Below are 22,765 nucleotides of genomic sequence, written 5' to 3'. Positions count from 1 at the left end.
GTGTGCGTTATTACTGTGCATTATCAGTTTTTAATGCACACCCAGCAGCCAATCAGAATCGAGTATTCACCCAGACCATGGTATAAACGTAATTATTTTTTGTATCTTCAAATGTTCTTTTTTTAGGTTTGAAACTGAAAATGTAAATTACAGGTAGAACAGGCGTAATGTCTGACATGAGGTGATGAACGCATCAGCTGTTCTGTGTTTTCAGGCTGGAGGATCAGGAAGAAGTACTTCCTGGTTAAAAACAAAGAGCTGCCCAAAGAGAAGTACCTGCTGAGCTGGGTGAGTGGAACCACCTGCAGGTCTTCAGGGAAGCTCCGCCCTGCTCCATGTCACCGCCTCTTCTGTCGTTCTTGGATCAGTCAGCCTTGACCTTCCTATTGTAGAGATTTCAGAAATCTACTCTGAAGAGAGAACAAGCGACTGTGGAATCAGTGTTCTTCCTAGAAACATCTAACCGTCAAAAACCTGCAGCTACGCTTTGGTTTCCTAAGACTGAACAAGAAACGAACCTGACGCCGTCTGTCTGCTGCAGAAACACCAGACGCCGAAAATCACAATTAAATGATTATTTTAGTTTGTTATTTTTTAATCGCATTAGTCATGAATGTATTACAGGTATTTTAGTGCATTTTTTAATCACGATTGAGGGCGGAGCTGTTTACAGCGTTTGCTGTCTCTTAAAAAGTGATGGTCATGAGAAGTTAAAAAAATCATAATTTTAGGGGTAAAGTCTCTTAAACCTCTGAGCACTTGTTTTTGTCCAGATAATAAAGTTAGAAATAAAACAAAATCCAAAGTCTAAGTAGTTCGATTCCTCTGCTGTTTCATTTCTTCCTTCTTACATTTTCTTCTCTATTTCTTTTCTGCTTCATCTCAGTCTTTAAAATGATCCAATTCACCCAAATGGGTTAAAGGAAACTCTAGAATCACTCTCATGTCTATTCTATGGTCGTGCTGTTGTGATAAATTATGGAATCATTTATATAATTTATATCAACATTTGAGTTATTGTATTGACATGTATTTTGTTTTTTATTGTTCGGAAAAGTCTTCCTAATGTTTTTGATGTCGTAAATTGGAACTTTCTGGACCTGAAGTTTTTTTTTTCTTTTTAATTGTTCAAGATTTAAAAACCCTCAGACGTGTCAAAGTAAAAGTTGAAAGTCTTTCATAACAAAAACGTCATAAAGGCACTTTTTCAGTTTTATTTAGATCTTTTACTAAACCACAATGTCATAAACTTAAATAAGAGACGTCAAAATTAGGCAATTATTAGATTAAATGATGAAGATGTTGACAAGTTTGAATACTCAGATGCAGCGCCCTCTAGTGATTGTTGGAGGAAACAACCACTAGATGGAAAAGAACAAATAAACAAACCTATTTAAGTCTAAAAAAACCCACAAATAAGTCGCTCCTGAGTATAAGTCACTCCTGAGTCACTCCTGAGTATAAGTCACTCCTGAGTATAAGTCACTCCTGAGTCACTCCTGAGTATAAGTCACTTCTGAGTATAAGTCACTCCTGAGTATAAGTCACTCCTGAGTATAAGTCACTCCTGAGTATAAGTCACTCCTGAGTATAAGTCACTCCTGAGTCACTCCTGAGTATTAGTCACTCCTGAGTATAAGTCACTCCTGAGTATAAGTCACTCCTGAGTCACTCCTGAGTATAAGTCACTCCTGAGTATAAGTCACTCCTGAGTATAAGTCACTTCTCTGGCTGAACTATGAAAAAAACTGTGACACGCTACATTTGCATGGCGGCAGCTTCTTTTCTCTAATGTGTTTTTATCTGAAAGAGGAAACTCGTCGGACTCCTCCTGATCCTCACAGAAGCTGAAAGCCCTGATCCGATTCTGGTTCTGTTGTGTGCAGGTGGATCTGGGTCCTGATAAGATCTTGTCGGACAAGGACCTGCAGTCGGCGTTGAAGCTGCTGACCACCATCTCTGTAGGTGCCGCTCAAACGCTGCAGAAACACGAGGAGTTCTCCTGTCTGCTCAGTCTTCATCCTCTCTGAGCGGATCGACGTCGTCGAGTTCATCTAAAAGTATTCAACCTCTGCTCCTCCACAGACACCGTCCCTCTGTCCGCTGATGTTCTCCAGCGTGAGTGAGTCTTCTGCTCTGCTCATCCGGCCCTTCAGCGAGAGCGGCTGCCTGAGAGATCACATCTGCAAGGTGAGTCCGCTTGAAGCTCCGCCCCTCGCTGATGCCGGCCCCCTCGTGTTCCAAACAGGAAGTAGCTGCTGGTTTAAAGAAGACCAAAGTCCCGTTGGAAAATGTATTTCTCAGTCATTTTATTTGTCAGAATAACAATTCTTACTCTGATACGTTCTTTATAATCCTATTTTTAAAACAATATTTTTTTTCTTGATTGCCAGTTAGTCAAGTTATAAACTGACCAATCAGATGCCTCAGTAAAAGCATGTGGTGGTCGCTGGCCCCGCCTCCAATATTTGATTGACAGATTTTCATGAGCTGCTTTTAGTGGGAGGGGCGTGGACTTCTAACAAGCTGACTCCTGATTGGTGACAGGAGTTCCTTTAACACTTTAACACTTTCGCTATAAAAAGTTACTCTTTACCCAATATACCCAATAAAAAGTCTTTCTCATAAAAATAGATGAAAACACGACAACACGTGATAAATTAAAGCAGTTTTATTTTATTTTCAACTGTGGTTTATGTAACAAAATGGAAAATATAAACATTGGAAAAACAAGCTTGAAAATTACTAAAAAATTATGAATTTGACACCAAAAAAATTCCCAAAAGAGACTTTGGTCCAGCCATTCCTAAGAGACTTTACCCAGAGACCCAGAGACACTCAGAACATGAAACATTGAAAATCATGTAAAGAATTCTGTCAGGTGAAAGCAGAATTATTTTACCCTCCATAAATGGGCCTTTTAAAGTGCTGTTGGTCATTGCCAAATTTCTGTTTATTTCTTAAAAATACAGTCTAAACCGTCTGGGTGCTGCCCCCTACAGGTTGGATCCAGGTATTACAGTTGAATTTTGTGATTTTTCAAACCATTTTAGTCCCACGTCATGACCTGCAGCTCCAGTAATGATAACAGTCCTGTTCCCTAGCCCCGCCCCTCTGACCCCTCTGTGGGCGGAGTCATCCTCCAACTTCCTGTTTGGTTACCCTTTAATCCTTAAAGCAGCCGGATCGTCTGTTTCTTCTCTGCAGGTGAAACCCAGAGACAGTTACCTGAAGAAGTACTGTAATCCCAAACGGAGTCAGGGCCTGGAGCTGGAGCAGATCAAGCTGTACGGCCGGCAGATCCTGGAGGTACGCGCGCACACCTGCAGGGGGGAGGGGCTTCATGTGGCAGGTCGCGGTGGAAACCTCGGGTTTGTGTTCAGGGCCTGAAGCTCCTCCATGACAGCGGCTTGTTCTTCGGTCACCTGCACACGTCCAACGTCGTGGTGGAAGACGACGTGTGTCGACTGCTGGAGGTGGAGAACGGCATTCTGGGAGTTCCCTCTATGCTGAGAGCAACGTTCAGCCAGCTGAGGAAGATCAACGTATGTAAACGGGTCGTGAACCGGGCCTGACTGAGTCCAGGTTCTGGTGGTGACGGCTGTTGTGTGTCTGCAGACCACAGAGAGCATCGACGTCTTCTGCTTCGGCCATTCGCTCTACGAGATGACGTACGGTCGACCTCCTGACGGCGTGCCCGTGGATCAGTACCCCGCCGCCCCCCATCCGTCCGTGGGTGTGTACCTGGACACACTTTTAGAGAGACCTGTGGGATAATCCACTGAGGATCTGTAACGTGAAGAGTTCTGGTGGTCTGGGAGAAGTGACGTAACGCAGGCGGAGAAAACGAGATTTCTCCTGTTTCTGCTTGAAGTGGAGCAGACTTTAGACCAGGACTCTACAACCACGAGGTTAAACTCACAGACCAGAGGAGAGGAACTACAGACTCTCTACCCGCGGCTCCAGAGCCACATTTGGCTCATTGACCGTCTGTCATGGTTGAAGATTCATAACATGCTTTTAATTTGAAATATAAAGGATTTTTTTGGACTATACACCACATCTAGCAAAACAAAACAGTCGGATAAGTTGAACTTTATTTAACCCATTTATAGTTTAGGCTCCTGACTACAATACCCATAATGCTCCACAACCTGTCAAGGGATTTGAGTTCGTAGTTTACTAAAGTTGAAAAATGTGACAGATTTTTGTGAACCACAGAAAGCAAAAACCAGAATTCATCCTTCATTCATTTTAAATGCACCATATGGTCTTAAATATGTTTCAGTTAAATTAGCTCTAATTTAATTTTAGTTAGATTTACCGGTTTTTGGCTGAGATCCTCCAATAATGATAAATTAAAATGTGTATAGTTTGTTTTCTTAAATCACTGAAGACTTCACACTATCTACTACTATATTAGCCTCTTTTATTTTGAAAGGATGTCATGTGAATCTTTGTCAAAAGTTACTTTTTTCTATTTCAAAAAAAATCCTCTTTATGAACATGTAAATTCATGTTAAAAAAACAATTGTTCAGTCATATTTTCATAATTGTCACTTAAGTACGATAAGAACTTCAGTTACTATAAGTATAAATTCAGTTACTGAAGCAACAATAAAAATAAATACGAATGTGTGTCTCGTTTCTCTACACGGTGAAGTCAGACGTTGTGGCTCCTCCCACTGGATTGTGGTCAGTGAGAAATTGACCTGAACGAGTCTTTACAGGTTAAAGGTCGCAGACTTCAGAGCAGTAATGGTGGTGGGGGTGGGGTGGGGGGGGTCATATCAGCTGTTTGGAGCCAAATGTTTTGGTTCTGTCTCCTCAGTGTCGGTTCTGGAGTCCATCCTGTCCACGGAGGCGTGTAAGAACGGGATGCCGTCGGTGTCGGCGCTCATCCAGACACCGTGAGTCCCCCCCCCCACACACACACACACAGTAACCAGCATGCAGCTCCTGCAGCTCCTGGATGTTCTGGACGTTCTGGATGCTGAAGTCTCACATTGATGTCTCTCAGGCTCTTCAGTGACGTCCGGCTCAAACAGTCAGAGAAGCTTCAGATCAAGGTGCGCTCGTCTTACCTGTGTCTCACATCAAAGAGGGGGGAGGGGTCAGGCGTCTTACCCCTCTGTGTTTGTTCTGCAGGTTCCCAGCAAGCTGAAGGAGGCGCTGAGGACCGCCAAGGAGAAGCTGGAGAAGCGTCTGCAGGAGGAGCAGAGGCTGGTGGGTCTGTTCTGCATCTGCACGATGCTGCTGATGCTTTTGTTTCAGGGGGAATCTCTGCTCACATCATCAGAACCTCTGTGAGATGTTGAGAAGAAACGACTTTAAAGGCGTTGGGCCCAAATGACATTGAATTATTTCGTAATGATGGTGGAGGCACCATCTCTGTCCATAGCGGCTGACGCTGTGCTGTCTCTGTGTTTGTAGCTCCACCATCATCGGAGGCTGACCCGGGCGCAGTCGCACCACAGCTCAGAGGAGGAGAAGAAGAGGAGGAAGATTCTGGCGAGGAAGGTCAGCTGACCAAAACATGGAACTGTGGAGTGTTTAGTAGAGTCCCACGACGCTGCGGCGTCTCATGAGTTCAGACTAAACACTCAGGAAAATAGAAGCTCCGCCCACACATTCACACTCCTGACCCTGGGTGTCTTTAGTCTGAGTCTACAACAACTACAGGTTGGACAACACCATAAACTTTATTGATCCTGAGGGAAACTGGTGGTGGAGCAACACATCCAAAGACAGCCGCTCAGATCAGGCAGCACTAATCACAAAGACACGTGAGGAAGTTCAGGGTATGATGTCAAGAATCAAGCATCTTCGACCTGTGACCCAGTAGAAACGGTACCAGCAAAAATACATCAACATTTAAGCAACACTGATTCACAAAGACGAAAGATCCACACACACAGCACCCCCACGCCAAGCTAGGCCTGTAGTAGCCGTGCGTTATTGCACAGCGCATCACGGCAAAGCCTGAAGGAGGAAGAAGAGTTCACCAAGGGGTAGAAGACTAGGGAAAAGGTCATGGAGAGGAAGGAATGTGGGTTTCCATGACACCCAGCTCAGCTTATCGCACTTTCAGCAAATTTGTTTTGGTACAGCCAGAGAGTGAGTCCTAGACCTGGGAGTGTGTCCTAGACCAGGGAGTGAGTCCTAGACCAGGGAGTGTGTCGTAGACCAGGGAGTGTGTCCTAGACCAGGGAGTGAGTCCTAGACCAGGGAGTGAGTCCTAGACTAGGGAGTGAGTCCTAGACCAGGGAGTGAGTCCTAGACTAGGGAGTGAGTCCTAGACTAGAGAGTGTGTCCTAGACCAGGGAGTGAGTCCTAGACTAGGGAGTGAGTCCTAGACTAGGGAGTGTGTCGTAGACCAGGGAGTGTGTCGTAGACCAGGGAGTGAGTCCTAGACCAGGGAGTGAGTCCTAGACCAGGGAGTGAGTCCTAGACTAGGGAGTGAGTCCTAGACTAGAGAGTGTGTCCTAGACCAGGGAGTGAGTCCTAGACTAGAGAGTGTGTCCTAGACCAGGGAGTGAGTCCTAGACCAGGGAGTATTTCCTAGGCCATAGAGTGAGTCCTAGACCAGGGAATGTTTTCTAGACCAGGGAGTGAGTCCTAGACTAGAGAGTGTGTCCTAGACCAGGGAGTGTGTCCTAGACCAGGGAGTGAGTCCTAGACTAGAGAGTGTGTCCTAGACCAGGGAGTGAGTCCTAGACCAGGGAGTATTTCCTACGCCAGGGAGTGTGTCCTAGACCAGGGAGTGAGTCCTAGACCAGGGAATGTCCGATCAGAGATGATTGTTTAGGCGCAGGCAGCTTGTTTCTGTCTGCCTGCTGAAAGTCCATAGGTTCTACTTTGTGGTGACGTAGTCTCTAATCCAATATTCACGGTTTCCTCCAAGTTGAACCCTAACCCGCTCCAAGCCGGTTTCCATCTTCCCAAAGGAGACTTCAATACGACACATGCGTGCAAACGGAGAATCGATCTTGGCCTCCAATCCATTCAGTTTTTCAGATAGAGTCTGCACGGCTGAGTGTCCCTTCTTAAAGTCCTCCCAACTCACCTTTTGCTCTTAACCGCTCCGCCAGGTTCACATACTTCCAGATTCCACCAGCTCCAATCAGTAGAAACCAGGAGATCAACAATCCCATGATGTAAAAATCTTCAACTCCATCCAGGGAGAGTTGTGACAGGCAGAGAATGCACCACTCGCCCCATATGTCATTAACATATCCAGATGTGAAGGTACCTCCTGGACAAGTGGGGTCCACTCTCCCACTCCTCACGGTAGAGAAGGTTTGGTTGATCACATTTCCAGTCCAGCTGATCAGATCCATATTACTTGAAAGTGAGAAAAACAGAGAGTGATCCCAGAGACGAGACCTTGGTTCAAAGATAGATAAGGGAGCTCAGGGAGAAACGTCCAAAAAACCTCACATTCCCCGTTCTCACAGAAAGCAGACAACATTTTTCTTCTTGTCTTTGTAGAAGTCCAGACAGTCAAACATTGAGCAGAAAGAAGACAGTTCTGTTCCAAACAGCAACAACTCTGGTAGGTATTTTTCACATCGTGTCTGTTTAGTGCACAAAGATCAGATTCTTCTTTTCTGCTCCGTCTAATATTTCATAATGACATGTATTAGATGAGCTCAAATCTCAGAAGGTTTCATCCAAATCTTCAGCTTCCTGTTGGAACCCCAAACTCTGGCTTGGTCTCTTCTGAACAGGATCTCAGAGGAAACCTGAGTCCAGATTCTGGATTCTTTCATAGGAACTCTGCTGTGAAGTCCAGAACTGATACCGGGTCACTGCAGTCATCCGCCGATGGCTCTGGACTAACCAGTCTCTGTTCTCCTGCAGGTTCTGGAGCCAGTTCCCCTCCCACGTGCCCCTCCTCCCCCACCCCCTCATCTACCACAGGTGGGTCTGTGTGTCGGCATGTTTCCCCTTCAGTCTGTTCTGTATCTACGCTTTCCTTTTGGGTCTGATGTCAGTTACTTGGTGTGATCGGCTTCTGTCCGTCTGCTCGTTGCTGTGGGGCTTGTTCTATCTGCAGGATGATTTAATTCTCTTTCTAATGTTTGAACACAAATGTAACCCCCCCCCCCGGCAGTGCTGGTTGATGTAGTGACCCAATAACCCTCCTCTTCCTCTCTTTCTTCTTCCTCCCTAGAGCATGCTTCATACTGACATTGGGTAAAGTAGAACAGTGGTGGTGGTCTCTGGTGGTTTTCAAAGGTGCAGTACCCTCTTCCTCCATCAAGCTTTCCGTCAGAAAAGTGGAAGCAGAGCTGAGCTGGAGAGTTTACAGACATGAATTCATGTCCGAACTTTTCCCTCACGGTCTTTTGAATTGAGTCCAGACGATGTGGAAGCCCTCAGGCGCATTAGAACAGCATTCTTTGGAATGTTGTCCTACAGTGGTCACGAGTGTAAACATCACTGAGTCCCATTCAGCTCTGGTTCTGAGTTTGAACATATTCAGTGTTCATTTCCAGTTTATTTGAGCTCCACTCCTTTCCTCCAAATGCAGTTACTTTATGGCGTTAAAGTTCTGCTAAAAGTCACCCACAAGCATATATCAAACTCTCTGGGCGCAACAAACGGCACGCTCTCGGGGAGGCGATCCTGGGCAACCGTGGAGGAAATCCTGTGCTCTCGCATAGGCGATCCTGCACGCTCTCGGGGAGGCGATCCTGCACGCTCTCGGGGAGGTGATCCTGCACGCTCTCGGGGAGGCAATTTAATTTTTCCGATACCAAACTACTTCTGCTCTACCCATAATGAAGATTTAAATTCATTTTCTAAGAGTTTCTCTTTCTTGTTTTCCCACCGCGTTATCCAGAACTTTTCTATGAAAATGAATTTAAACATTCATTATGTGTTTGCTTCATTTTTGATTTTTTTTAAAACAGGAACATCAAAAACGATTCGTTTGACTACAGTAGTGATAAATCAATGAAGCAGTCCTTTTCCTCCTTTTTAGTTTTCATTTGTAAAATGAATGATAAGTGGGTATTTCTGGGTTTTTTTCCTTCAGTGTTGAGTTTCACATGGACGCGCAGGAGAAGCTCCTCGAGTCAACAGCTCTCCACGAGGGGGTGGAGCTAGTCTTAGGAGGGTCTGAATACTTTCACAGGCAAAGGAGGTCACATGAGTATAAAAACACTCCCACAAGCGCAGCGTAGAGGAGTGGGCGTGGAGACTGTCCTGCACCTGCAGACCCTTCCTTTGACCGTGGAGTTTGATATACGCTCACGGGAGAGTTCTGGTGGAAATTCAACATCACTTTGTGTTTTTGGAAAAAGATTCAAAGTGAAACTCCTTTCATATGAAAGGAGTTCTGCCGTCCCGAGGAGCGCGTCCGCGCAGACACGCGTCGCTGCAGCTAAACGGGAAAGTGAAAGTTGTTTCTGCTGTACCTTCAGAGTCTCCATCTTTGCATGTTCATTTGAGCTCACAGATCGTCTAGTGAAAGAACTCCTCATTCCAGCTGTAAACCTTTGTTAGATTAAAGCCCCCAAACCTCTTGAAAGCTTCCAGGATTTCCTTTTCATCAAAACATTGACGCACACAGAACCCAAACCAGCCTGTGTTCTGCTCCAGACAGACAAGCTGGATTCATCCCGGACGAGCCCCCAATCCATGTTATCTTCCACAATCCACTAGAGAAAATGGGACGGATCTTTCTTTTTTTTTAAATAAGCTGGGGATTTATCTAAAGAAAAAACAAAACACGTCCACTGAGTCGGTCTCATCAGAATGAAGGCTGTGGTTTAGGCTTCTCCCAGCAGGAGTTTCATCTGGATGTTCTTATTCTGGACTCTGAGTCTGCGGCTCTGCAGGTCCTCACTCAGTCCACGTCAGTTAACCGGAGTAAAGTTCATCCATCTTGAGAGGGCAGCTCTGGTCGATCTAATGTCCCAGGGTGCATTGCAGTAGGAACTGGGCAGTCATAGATGCGCTGAAGCTCCTCCCTAAAGTGGTGAAGCTTCTGGGGCTGAAGGTGCATTTGATGATGGAGCCTCAGGGTTCACGCTGCTGTCCTGAAACCACATTTCCCAGAATCCCTCAGTCTCTTACATTATTAAAACTCATTTGGAAAGTTCTTGGTGACCTAAAAAGAAAATCCACGTTTTTCTCCTCTGGAAAAGCAGATTTTGAAACTTCTCTTTAAAGTCCAACATCAGAACTGACAGATGGAGGATTTATCTGTAACTAGTTGAAATAAGAAAAGGTTTCTTTGTTTTGAGTCTCCGTGGTTTGTTGGTACCAGTGGGTTCTGTTGGACCGGCTTCATATGAACCTGTTCTGATCTGACCTCCTCTCCTTCTGCACACAGCTCCTCCTCCTCCTCCTCCTCCTGCTCCTCCCATCCCGGAGCGCTCCCCGACTCCACCCCAGCCCCCGCCTGACGGAGCGGGGGGGGCCCGCACCGCCTTGCTGAGCTCCATCCAGACCTTCAGCAAAGGCAAGCTCAAGAAGGCCAGCACGGCGGACCGGAGCCAACCCGTGGTCTGACCCGGCCCGCCCGCCACGATCGCCTCCCAATCTGTAGCCCGCCTCCCCCGTCACAGAAACACCCTCACAGACCGTCTGAATTGTCCCGCGCGCTCACCTTTACCTGAGTTTGAACTTTTGGATCCTGAAGCTCGTCGTCGTGTCAGAACGGCCGTCAAGAGAATACAAAGAATAAAAGCACCTGAAGCACCTTAGATCCTGGATCCTGCTGGCTGATCCTGGATCCCGCTGGCTTATCCTGGATCCTGCTGGCTTATCCTGGATCCTGCTGGCTGATCCTGGATCCCGCTGGCTGATCCTGGATCCCGCTGGCTTATCCTGGATCCCGCTGGCTGATCCTGACAACACTGAGGTCTTTGTCGTCCAGAATACACCGAGCTCCTCCCCCTTTGGGCTAGAAGATCCAACAGTCTGATCCAGCTTTGCCAAAATATTTGTCCTCATTTCTCAAAGTGGAAAATGTGTGGTTGGGGGAGGGGCTTCCTTCCACCTGCTGAAGCAACGCTCCACTGCAGGTGACGTCTCAGCTGGTCTACGCTTGTTTCCAGGACATTTCCCAGCTTCTTCCAGTTTAAAATGAGACCCTGGGCTCAGCCAAAGTCTGGCCCCGTGTGGCTCCGGTGCAGCTCCGGTGCAGCGTCAGCTCCCTCCTCTCCAAACGTCACAGAGGGACTTTACGAGAGACTTTAATGTCTCTCTGATGTGACTCTTAAAACTGAACCTCCTTTTCTTCTGCAGCACCCCCACCCCCCTCGCCATGTCACTGTGTCCTGCCAGGGTCCCTATGGTTTAACCCTGAGCTGTGTCTGTCAGGCACAAGAATGCATGTTCAGGGAACGGGACAGGCTGAAGGGGAGGAACAAAAGCGTGTCCTCTCTGCTGGATGCTTCTGGGTTTGGAATTCTTCAGAGAATTAAAGAAATTGAACATTTCTTGCTTTTTTTCTTTCGTTCCGGAAGCTTCAGGTGTGCTGTATCATAACTGAAGCTCCTTCAGTCTCTGAAATGCTCAGATAAGGTTTTAGCAGATAAGGTTGCAGGAGGAGTTAAAAAAATCAAATAAAAATACATAAATAAAAGAGACTATTAAAAACATCAAACCTAACATCCAGCTTCAGGAATGGATGATCTGGATCATGTGATGCGTAGCGGAAACATCACCTGCCGGCATGGCGCCGAGTGGCAGCTCGACCCCATGTTTGGTAAGTGTTGAACTGCTTTTAGAGCTGCGTTCATAAACGCTGATCTAAACAATGCTCATCAGGAAGTTCAGCTGGCAGTTTCTTTACAACTTCCTGTAGTGAACCTGAAGAAGACAAACTGGTGGTCAGACATCTGCTGGTGAACTCAAGACCTTTGTTCAAAATGTAGAATTATTTGGTTTAACCTTGTATGATGTAACTTTACTTGTAATTCAAATACTAGTATAAGCTACTAATGAGGTGGAGAAAATAGAGATGCAAATGTCCAAACAAAAGGTTGAACTGGAAGTACTGGAGAACTGCTAACCCTTCAACATACTGTAAGTTTTCAACCGTTAACATAATTCCAGTACTACTGGAATTATGTTAACGGTTGAAAACTTACAGTAAATCCAAGAACATGAACTCTGGAGCTCCGGTGTTAAAGAGTTAATGAGACGATGGATGTGAAGATTAATTTGCGTTAAAACTGAAACCAAATAATAATAAAAAAATATTTTAGGATATGAATCATTGTTTAATGTAAACACTTTTATTAAAGCAACTCTTTACAGTCACTTAACAACTTTTAAACTACTGCAGAGAATAAATCCTGGTTTCAACAGCAGGATAACTGGACGGTTTTCCTTCACAGGACCTGATAGTCCTGCTGACAGACCAGAGCTTGGCTGAAGAGGGTCAGAAGAGAGTTTTCTGATTCTTTTTTAGTTTTTTAACAAAACTTCAGAGAGCCAACAAAAAAGAGCAGGAAATGTCAAGAGACGAAACAAAATAGGATCAGAGTTCACATCATAGACTTAATATATAATGGTTCACATACACTTAACAAATCACACGATAAAGAGCCAGATGGTTTACCAATTATCCAGACTTCTCAAATACCATACAGCTTTTATTAGCTTTTAAATTTGCAGAATTTTTAATAGAATCAGATTTTTTCATCTGAGAAATGAAAACTGTTAAAAATATTTTTTAAAAGGGTTTAGCAGATGTATATTTACATTTACGAATATGACATTTCACTAGTAAAAAATTAAATTATGTAAATAGGTTTTCTTAGTATTGAAAAATATGTTTAAAACAAAAAGAAACATTAGGAGGAATGTTTTTTTTTCAAAGTATGGCAGTCCAAAAGGCTGAAGAGTGAGAACAAGTCCAAAATCAGCCTCTGCTCGTGTTTTCTGCTTCTGTCCGGTGCAGTTCCACACTCTGCCGCGAGGGGCGCCAACATGCGGTGGAGAGCCGGAAGTTGTGGAGCTCGTTTCCCGTGGAGCCTCTCGCTCTCAGATCTTTCCGCTTCACGTGCGAGTGTTTTTCTTTTTGTTGTCTTTCATAAACGCCTCCGTCCACACTACCGGCCTCCAGGTGACTCTTTCTCCGCGTGACCTCACCGGAAATCATCGTTTCCATGGGAAAAGCTTGTCGGTAACCCGCCGCTGCCGCCCGGACCGGGCTCTTCTTCCCCGCGAACTTTAGGTGATCTCCGGTCAGCGTTCCCGCCTCCCGTTCTCCCCCGGTGACCTTCCGCGAGGAGGTCCGGTCCCGATGGCCAGCGGAGGCGAGCAGCGGCCCGCGGCGGAGTCCAACGAGCACGACTACGCGAACCGGAACCGGGCCGGCCCAGAGCACGCGATGCCGGAGGAGCTGCTGGAGCCCGCCCTGGGCTCGGAGGTGGACTGTCCCGGGGCGGACCCGGACTCCCAGCACGCCGGTTCCCCGGTCGCGCCGCGACACCCCGCGCGTGCGGAGGACGGGAACTGCGCGTGCTGCCAGCTGCTGTTCGAGCGCCACGGACGCTCGTTCAACCGCAGGGCCGTGTACACGTTCACCACCCCGGACACCGTTCGCTGGGTCTTCCCCGAGTCCACGGTCACGGAGAAGTCCTTCCTGTGCGAGAGGTGCGCGCAGGTGATCCGCACCAGGGGGAGGCGCAAACAGAGCGGGAAGCGCAGCCTGTGGCTGAAGCCGCCCACGCCCAAGAAGGTGCGTGGTCCGCGTGCACCGCAGCCCGCCTTTCTACCATCCCTCCTGCCACAGATAACCAATGACCCACTAATACACTAATGATGCCCACATGCACACAATGTTGTCAAACTGCAGCTCTTTGTTTACATCACAAATGTAAACAGAAACAAATGTACTTTAGACAGAAGGTTCTGGAAAGGAACCGAGTTTGTCTGGACATTAACTGGATCACAGCAGGAAAAGACAGTTTTGATCATCAGCATCAGTGGGGGTTTGCCCCTCCCACAATAAACTTTGTTTGTTGCCATCAAGTCAAATATTGAATTCATGCAAAAATCAGAATATTTACAAAAGAAACATTTTCATTAGTTTGACAATTATTACCCCCAAATTGTCAGTAAGGAGTATTTCCACCATTCAATCAGAGCTGAAGGGGGCGGGGCTTCTCTCATCACTGACAGATTCTGGGTGTTCTACTGCTTTTTTTTCCTACTATAGTAGATCTCTGTTTAAATGTCCTGATTTCTGATCTGGCTCCCTGCTAATGTCATCCGGTGGAATGTTTCTGCCATTTCTAATGCTGATGACTCAGAAGCTTCTTTAGCGACTCATCCGTCTGTCTGCACCAAACCTCCTCACCTGCAGTCCAGACCGGAGCAGAGGAGGCCGCTCCTGACCCCTGACCCTCTCCTGTCTGCAGACTAAAGACAAGCAGGCGGTCGGCTGCCGGATGGGGAAGAAGAGCACGGCGGCGCTGCTGGTCAGCAAGGCCAGCTACAAGGCTGCTCTCCAGGTGCTCTGGTCAGCCAAAGGAGCTCGCAAGCCCATGCTGGACTTCTTCAGCAAGCAGCTGAAGCTGGAGGTGAGAGCGGGTAGGTACAGGTGTGCCGCTTCTTTAACCCTCTGAGCCTCAGCAGCTGTTCTCGCTGCAGATGAAGGAGCTGTCCCGGCAGGCCGACAGCCCCTTCCACCTGAAGGTGTCGGGCAGGAAGCCGCTGTCGTCCTTCCCCTGGCGGCGGTGTGCAAACTGGGCTCAGGAGAAGGCTCCGCTGGTGGGAACGTGTCTGCGCTCCATGTTCCCCGACGTCAACGCCTTCCTCAAAAGCAGCCAGTAAGTGCCGTCGCTGCAGGTCGCTGCTCTCCGCCGCTCTGGCGCTGAGTCTCTTCTGTTTGGCGTGCAGTCAGATGTCGGAGGAGCAGGCAGTAACGCTGCTGGAGCGCCGCACCGTAGTGGCGCTCGCCATCCCGCTCTTCACCAGGAACAACTGGAGGAACAACTTCTTGCAAGCCGCTCTGGGGGCGGAGCTACGACTGCAGGGCTGCTCTGGCTCCGCCCTCGACACCCTCAACACCATGGGCTTGTGTCAGAACAAAGACACGGTCAGGCTGCTGCTGCACCGGCTGGGAAACGGCAAAGACGCGGTGAGTCCACGGACACGTTTGAGTGAGGAAAGTGATTGAAGTGATGAGATTTAAAGATGTTCATTTAGTCAGAATGTATGTTTAGGTCGACCGAGCGTTAGCGTTAGCCGTCCCATGGGAAATCCCATTAAACGTTAGCATCAAGCTAGTGGACTTTAGCTTTATGTGCTAAATCAATCTCTATTTTGATCTATTCAGCTTAAATAGATTCTAATGGATTTCATCAATCCAGCCCGACTACAAACTATTTCTAAAAAACACAATATTAAGGAAAAGTGTTCCAGTATTCATCTCCACAACTCCTTTAAAAACAAACTATCAGAATAAAGAATCAGAGCCTATTGTTGTTTTTGGATAGTGACTGTATGCTGTGATACATCTGGGTTAGGAGGCGTGGGCTGCTCAGGGGCGGAGCTACCCAGCTCAGCAGCAAAAGCCACGCCCCCTCAGAGGAGATTTTGGAAACATAGGTTTCAACATGAAAAATTTATTTTTAAGACATTTAGGTTGTGGTATTATGTTAAAAACGTCATTATAATTAAAACACAACTGAGAACGTTTGAAGTTCAAGCAGAACCGTGTTCTAAAACCTACACAGTGGTCTGGCTCTAGTCATGTTGAAAATCAAATCAACTTTTTTTCATTAAAGTGTTTTAACACAGTCAAAACTGCTACAAGGCGCTGTACGATAAAACACCAAGAACACTGATAGAATATAAGCATGAAAACACGCAAAGCAGTAAATAAATAAAGGGAATCACATTAATCTAGCTGGGATTAAAGCGTGGATCAAAGTCCTGCAGAGATGGTTTCACTGCTTCAGATGGAAACAGCTCTGATCCGTGATGTCACTATCCAGTTTGAAACTTAAATTAGTGACGGAGTGTTTAAATGTGGATCCAGGGACCCCGGTCCAGAGTAGAGGGGTCACAGCGGTTGTTAGTAGGGCTGAGTTGATCAAATCGATAATTGATCTGAATCAATCTATGCTCAATAGATCAATAATCGATCCATCAAAGTACATATCAATCTAACACATAATGCTTAAGTCCACACACTTGATGCTAACATTTAATGGGATTTCCCATAGAACGGCTAACGCTGACGACCAGTCGCCCTAAACATACATTACTGACGAATGAACATCTTATAAAGTCACTGGGGTTAATTTTCCAAAAGCAGTTTGTTTTTTTTTTGCTGCTTCTTCTAGAATAAGGTGGAATAATATAGCGCGATCGCCACCTAGTGTCCAAACTGAAACGTCCTCCAGAAGAAGCAGAACAATTGTTTGAACTTCTCCGTTTGAGAATCCATGTAACTCTGTAGATCAGGAGTGTTGAACTCAATCACACAGGAAATCCAAAACTCACCTGAGGTCACGGGACGAACGGGATAAACATTTATTGAACTCTCTAAAACTACATTTTTAAAACTTTAAAACTGTAATTTTTAACATAATTATGAACTAGATGTATAGCATTACCTGTGATAATGCTGGTGTGAATGCTGGAAGCTGAATTTGGTGCTAGTGCTGATAGCTGAAAATGCTAAAGCTGATAGCCAGCTGAAACATTAGCTAAATGCTATATTATAACTAAAAAACAAACAAAAAAAAACTTGGTTTAGGCAAAACAGCTAGCATGTAAATATTAGCTAAACTTCAAAACAGCCTAAACAAACTGAAAAAAGGCTAAATTAGCCAGAACAGCTAGCATGTAGCTGCAATATTAGCTAAACTCTGAAATAGCCTAAAAAACCTTAATAAATGTCAAAATAGTCCAAAAAGCTGCAGAATGACAATTTTTAAAACTAATTTTTAACATAATTATGAATAATAAAAATGCAGGAATATTATTCCAGAATAAATCAACTTAAACCTTAAATAACTTTCAATATTTTACTCTCCATAAAAATATATGTAGTCAAAACTGTACAAGTTGAAAATAAGCACAAGATAACATCGGGTCATTAATATAATAAAATAAAATGATCTGGAGGGCCGGATCCGGCCCCCGGGCCGTGACTTTGACACATGTGATGTACAGTATTAGCGACCTCATTATTTCACTAATTCACTTTACAGAGTGTGAACTGTATCAGATTATTAATCAGATCATCTGCAGGAGTTTTAGGATTTCTAACATTGCGTTTCACTAAACAGCCGTCTAGTGGCTGTTCTGATTATTTATTTATTTTTAAATCGTCTGCTGGTCTGTAGTTCCTGTTCTGTCTCCATGGAGACAGCATCATTTCTAAACCTCGTCGTGTCATCCACAGCTGGATGGAGAGCTGGGCATGATGGGAAAACACGAGCAAAGGAAAGAACCGATGGGAGACGTTTCAGCTGATGAAAAGGATGACGAGGAGGAGGAAGAGGAGGAGGAGGAGATGAGGGTCGAGGAGGAGGTGGAACAGGAAGAAGTGCAGGACGAGCTTCAGGAGGAAGATGATGTCAAAGAAACCAAGAGGAGGCGCAAGAAGGCAAAGAGGCAGAAGGAGGAAAAGAGGAAGGGGAGAGGAAAACGGAAGGAAAGGCAGGAATCTGAGGAGGAGGAGGAGCAGAAGAAGAGGAAGGTGGTGGTGGTGAGGCTCGGCCTCCTAAAGGGACACTCTGAGGTGGGAAGGTCTGACCTATCAGCTCCTTAGGACGCCTCATGCTCCGCCCACAAGTCGAGGCTGGGCTGAACCCCCCACTCTGGTCACATGACCGCCTCCAGCGAGCGGCCGTCCTTCCTGTGATTCAGAACAATCTGTTGTGATGCTGCACGTCTCCTGAGGAAGAGACAGCACGCCGTCGTCCTGTCCAATCAGAACGCTGGATTTAAAGCAGCTTCATGGAATCAAAGACTCTAAAGATTCTCATGTTTGCAGGATCGTCCGAATGAACGCCGAGTCGACAGCTTCCTAAAGGAGCCAAGTCAGGGCCATAAATATTTCAAACTCAAAACATTTTGATAAAAATATTGATGTTTGACCAAAAAAAACGTTAAATGTCCAAAAGTTTTTTCTATTCTCAAATAAACAGAATTATTTTCAGCTTCAGATGTTCTGTTTTTAGGTTTCAAAACGCAAAATTTCTCTTTTTTTGTTCTTTTGAAACTGAAAATTTAAGTATTTTCAAACTTTTGGGGCGGGGCTAACACGAAGGACCAATCAAAAAGGATGAGGGTGGTAACTTCAGTCCTGGTGCGTTCACTGACTCTGAGAACTGTGAGAATTACGGTCAGGAAACGAGTGTTTAGTCTGAACTGTCGTGTCTGAAGCTGATTCAAGACGAGTTGTGTTCAAACTGTACGTCCAAAACGCCATTCTATCCGTTCAAAGCGCCATCCTATGGTGACGTACAGGAATCGATAACCTCCTTACGCTTGGATAAAACGGCTAAAACACTAAAGCTCCGGTCATCTCCTGTGGTCCAATGATGAGTTCGATCGAACTTTAACTTTTTCTCATTCAGGAAATGTTGGAGCCTCGGTAAACACAGCGGTTGAAACTGAAAAAGGTTTTGAAATTTAAATTTTGAAACCTAAAAAACAGAACATTTGAAGCTGAAAATAATTAAATTTATTTTAGAATAGCAAAAAGTTTCCGACATTTTACTTTTTTTTTGGCCAAAAACCAATATTTTTGTCAAAATGTTGTATTTGGGTTTCAGATATTTACGGCCTCGATTTGGCTCCAAACTTCCTCACCTCGGATCATTCTAGCTTCTGCCTGGATGTCTGCAGATCAGCAGAGAGATCAGCAGAGAGATCAGCAGAGAGATCAGCAGAGAGATCAGCAGAGAGATCAGCAGATCCTCCTCCACAAACGTCTGTATTCTGCGATGAACTTCATCCACCCTGGCTTAAGAGAAGCTACAGAAGGTTCAGTGGGTTTAACACAGCGGAGGAAAGGATCTGTTAAAGTTAGGGGTGTAACGGATCACAAAATTCACGGATCAGATCAGAAAAAAAAGATAAAAGCCTAAAATGAATTTTTTGAAAAGCTTCAAAACATAAAGTACTCCAAAGCATAAATCCACTCACATCAAATCGTTTGGTCGTTGAGGCCCGTTTTTAAAAATAAAACATCTTTGAACACAAAATACTAAAACATGTCGTTTCTGGTGACATTTACAAAAACAGAGGAAAGAAAATCAGGAGGTGCTTAAAATGAACGAAATACATTTTGAAGGCAGTTTCAAACTTGGAAATAAATATTGGAAACTTGAAGTAATGATTGAAAATGTGAAAAAATAAAATAGAAAACTTGGAAAAATATGGAAAATGTAAAAACAAACTAGAAATGTTAACAGTTAAAGTTCACCTGTACTTTCAACTTTCCTTCTTTCATTTTTCATTCTTTGCTCTCAGTTCTGTTTTCAGTTTCAATTCAAAGTTTCCGCTCCTGAAATCCTAACTTTGAATGGGGGCGGGGCTTTGAGTTCTGGTAACGGTTTACCTTTTTTAATTCAAGTTTTAAACTTACATTTTTTCCCAAGTTTTCAATATTATATTTACAATTCTGTTTCTTCACATTTTTAATTCCTTCACGTTTTTGATATGTATTTGAGTTTAAAACTGCTGCCAAACTTTCATTTTTTCATCTGTTTTTTCATTCCCTTTAAGCAGATCCTGATTGACCCCATAAAAACGCTTCAATCTGCCTGGAGTACCCATAAAATGTAGATTTTCTCTTGTTTTGAAATTATTTTTTAATGTTAATTATAGTATTGAAACTCTGGGAACATTTAAATATTTTGAATAATGATTATAATCCGTAGTACATGTGCAGGTGAGGCGCTGCCACGCCCACTTTTCCTGGCGATTTATGACCCCTTTTGCTTGCCGTCCCCGTTACAGACTGACTGGGAGATCTCAGACACGCGAGTGCCGAGTCGTGGCGAGTGATCCGTCGCACCCCTAGAAGTGAAATGGGTTTCTGCTGGAGGTGAGAGTCCAGAGCTCCAAATAAACTATAGAATCTATAGAAGAATGGATGAAATCAAAGGCACGACTCCACATCCTGAGGACTGAAAGAAGCAGCTTCAGTTTCAGCTCTTCATGAAGCAGTTGCAGGCCGTCATGGAGGACCTGATGCAGCTTCAGCACGACTCCAACCATCAAGAAGCTGCTCCGGTTCGTTTCAGACGTTTATTTCCCATTTCTGGCAATAAAAAGTTCTTTACATATAATTTGACGTGTTTATTATTCCACTGTGAAGAGAAAACTCCAGGAAAGGATTTAAGGATGCAACTTTGTTCCGAAAATCCCCACAATAAATATTTATATCCCCCCTCCCCCGTTTCAGCTGCAGAGACCTTTGAGGAACGACGGTTTTCTGGAGAAGCGTTTCCCGCTGTGGGGCGTCTTAGACGTTGAGGGTTTTCTTAACAGAGAAGATGATGTCTTTGACCTGAGGAACACTGTGCTCCTCCAGGGTCTTGGCGTACGGCATGGGGATGTCAACACCCGTTACCCTGGTAACCGGAGCGTCCAGGTAGTTGAAGGCGGGACCTAAGAAAGGAAAACAGAAGCTTAGAACAGAGCACAGCTCCTACGAACGTGTCAGGCTGATTATTACTCGTTAGTCTGATTTGAAACAGAAATGGAGCTGCCATGTTAAATTAGTCGACGACTAACTTAATCTTCAATTAGTCGTTACTTTATATTATATGGAGTCAGCGTGTAGTAAAGTTGAAAGTTATAATGGTATTCTGCAGCTTTATGGACTGCTAGCTGTTTTGGCTAATTTAGGAATTTTTCAGTTTTCTTTACAAGAGAATCTGGCGACAGAAAAAATATGCTGCCCGAAAATGAATAGCAGGAAGTCCCTCCCCTTGGCGGAGCCGACCACAACAAAAATATTGTTTTAAGCATTCGACCTTTTTCCATTTTACTCTCTTTATCGACCCTTCTCTTCCTCAGCGACACTCTCTGTCACAGGAAATAAAAAACGGTCTTTCGCGGCTCCGATCAGCTGATTGAGAAAGAAAAAAACAGTTATGGTTTATTCTCATTCAAAGGCGTAAAGGCTGATAGTTATAAAAAGGTTTTAAAATATCATTTTGAAAGGGTTTTCTAATGTTTAGGACATTTCCGCTTCCTGCATCCAGCTATAGATTCATTCTGGCGCCGTCTTGCGTGTGACCAGAGGCCCCTCGTGATTTAGGCTAATTTGGAGTTTAGCTAATATTTCAGCTGCATGCTAAGTATTCTGGCTAACTTAGGCTTATTTTCAGTTTTTTAGGCTAATTTGGTATTTAGCTAATATTTTAGCTGTTTATCAACTTCAGCATCTTTAGCAGGCTAATTCAGCTTACAGCATTCACACTAGGATTATCACAGGTAATGCTATATATCTAGTTTTTTTAGTAAGTTTAAAGCTAATGATGGTTTAGATGTGTGTTTTTGATCAGTTTGCGCATGACCCGATTAGTCGACTAATCGGAAAAAATTATTATTATTATTAATATTTTTATTAAAATAACTGTGCAGCACTAAACAGAAATAACCTGAAAACAGGAAATGAAGGTGCTGAGCAGATTTTGGGTTTGATTCTACAGAATTTCCTCATGCAGTGGTTGCTATCCCATTGAAGGCGGTCGCCCTTACTGACGTTAACACTGCTGCTGTAGGAACGGACCGGGACAGTGACCACCACACGCTGCAGTGTTTTTCTCAGAGGGGCGGGGCCGTGCGTCACTCACCTTCCATGACCCGGGCGCAGATCTCCGCTCCGACTCCAAACTGAGGCCAGCCGCCCTCCACCGTCACCAGGTGGTTGGTCTTCATCACGCTGGCCTCGATGCTGTCCACGTCCATGGGGCGGATGGTCCGCAGGTTGATCACCTGACGCCCACAGAGATACGGGGGGCATGAGCACAAACTGCTGAGGTAAAGACAAACTCAAGCCCACTCCTCCATACCTCACACTCGATTCCTTCCTTTGCGAGCACGGCGGCGGCGTCGAGGCAGTGGCCGACGTAGCGTGAATGAGACACCAGGGTGACGTGACTGCCTAGAGAGCAGGAGGGGTCAGAGGTCAAAAACCAGAGTAACAACCACTACTGAAGACGGGGAGGGGGTTTCAGGATCAGCTGGAAGGGTCAGCCTCCTCTCTGAAGACCAGATCAGGATTTCAGGTCTGGACCGGATCCCTGAGGTTCTCAGACTGTAGCAGAACCTGATCCGGTCATTCGTGAAGACCGGTGCAATCGAAGCTTCATGAACCGAGTTTGGGGAGAATCTTTCTGGCCAATTGGATCAATTTGTGGACGCCCATAAGGGGTGCCACAGGGCTCAGTGTTAGGACCACGTTTATTTAAAATCTACATCTATGAACGGGGCCAAAATGTATCTGAAGCCTGTACACACCTTTATGCTAAAGACACAATCATTCACTGTTCTGGTTCATCCAACTCTGAAGCGGTTCAATCTTTAGATGTGGTGCAACACACTTATCCAGTTAAAATTACCTTTAAATGCTGACAAAACAAAATTCATGTTTTCACATCACAGAAAAACGAATACACACTCTTGAAGGAAAGAGTTCGTTTGGATCAATCTGGATATATCTGGAGTTTTAAACCGCATGTTGAAACCCTAGTGAAGAAACTTAAACTATTTTTTTATACCAACACAAATGTTGTTTTTCTTTTAAAGTTTAAAA

The 22,765-nt window shown here is 45.0% G+C and overlaps 3 protein-coding genes across 4 annotated transcripts in view; 2 read left to right on the top strand and 1 right to left on the bottom strand.

The window, feature by feature from the left end:
• Positions 1 to 11,456, top strand: part of pxk (PX domain containing serine/threonine kinase) — a gene marked incomplete in the record, with an annotated part of 21,007 nt that extends 9,551 nt beyond the window's left edge. Inside the window, 14 exon segments of one of the 2 annotated variants that reach the window (XM_024270197.2) lie at positions 215 to 288; positions 1,887 to 1,961; positions 2,086 to 2,190; positions 3,208 to 3,309; positions 3,384 to 3,545; positions 3,619 to 3,736; positions 4,832 to 4,910; positions 5,021 to 5,069; positions 5,149 to 5,226; positions 5,434 to 5,520; positions 7,492 to 7,555; positions 7,864 to 7,923; positions 8,177 to 8,241; positions 10,346 to 10,482. In XM_024270197.2, coding sequence (XP_024125965.1) covers positions 215 to 288; positions 1,887 to 1,961; positions 2,086 to 2,190; positions 3,208 to 3,309; positions 3,384 to 3,545; positions 3,619 to 3,736; positions 4,832 to 4,910; positions 5,021 to 5,069; positions 5,149 to 5,226; positions 5,434 to 5,520; positions 7,492 to 7,555; positions 7,864 to 7,923; positions 8,177 to 8,193 — 1,070 coding nt within the window. 2 annotated transcript variants of the gene reach the window in all.
• A 1,425-nt stretch (positions 11,457 to 12,881) lies between these two features.
• LOC112144777 lies at positions 12,882 to 18,148 on the top strand. Its single transcript, XM_024269549.2, has 6 exons — positions 12,882 to 13,090; positions 13,202 to 13,708; positions 14,391 to 14,552; positions 14,623 to 14,801; positions 14,872 to 15,112; positions 17,390 to 18,148. Exons 2-6 carry the CDS (start codon positions 13,271 to 13,273, stop codon positions 17,756 to 17,758), a joined length of 1,389 nt encoding a protein of 462 aa, XP_024125317.1. The 5' UTR covers positions 12,882 to 13,090; positions 13,202 to 13,270; the 3' UTR covers positions 17,759 to 18,148.
• A 2,085-nt stretch (positions 18,149 to 20,233) lies between these two features.
• Positions 20,234 to 22,765, bottom strand: part of pdhb (pyruvate dehydrogenase E1 subunit beta) — a 9,533-nt gene continuing 7,001 nt past the window's right edge. The window contains exons 9-11 of the mRNA XM_024269550.2: positions 22,023 to 22,114; positions 21,804 to 21,945; positions 20,234 to 20,610 (exon numbers count right to left, since the gene is read on the bottom strand). Of these exons, the coding sequence (XP_024125318.1) occupies positions 20,465 to 20,610; positions 21,804 to 21,945; positions 22,023 to 22,114 (380 nt within the window). The 3' untranslated portion in view covers positions 20,234 to 20,464. The remainder of the gene's footprint in view (positions 20,611 to 21,803; positions 21,946 to 22,022; positions 22,115 to 22,765) is intronic.

Source organism: Oryzias melastigma, linkage group LG5, assembly GCF_002922805.2.
Source record: "Oryzias melastigma strain HK-1 linkage group LG5, ASM292280v2, whole genome shotgun sequence".
NCBI lineage: Eukaryota > Metazoa > Chordata > Actinopteri > Beloniformes > Adrianichthyidae > Oryzias > Oryzias melastigma.
Note: the sequence above shows the minus strand (reverse complement) of the source record. Positions and strands in the feature narration are given on the sequence as shown.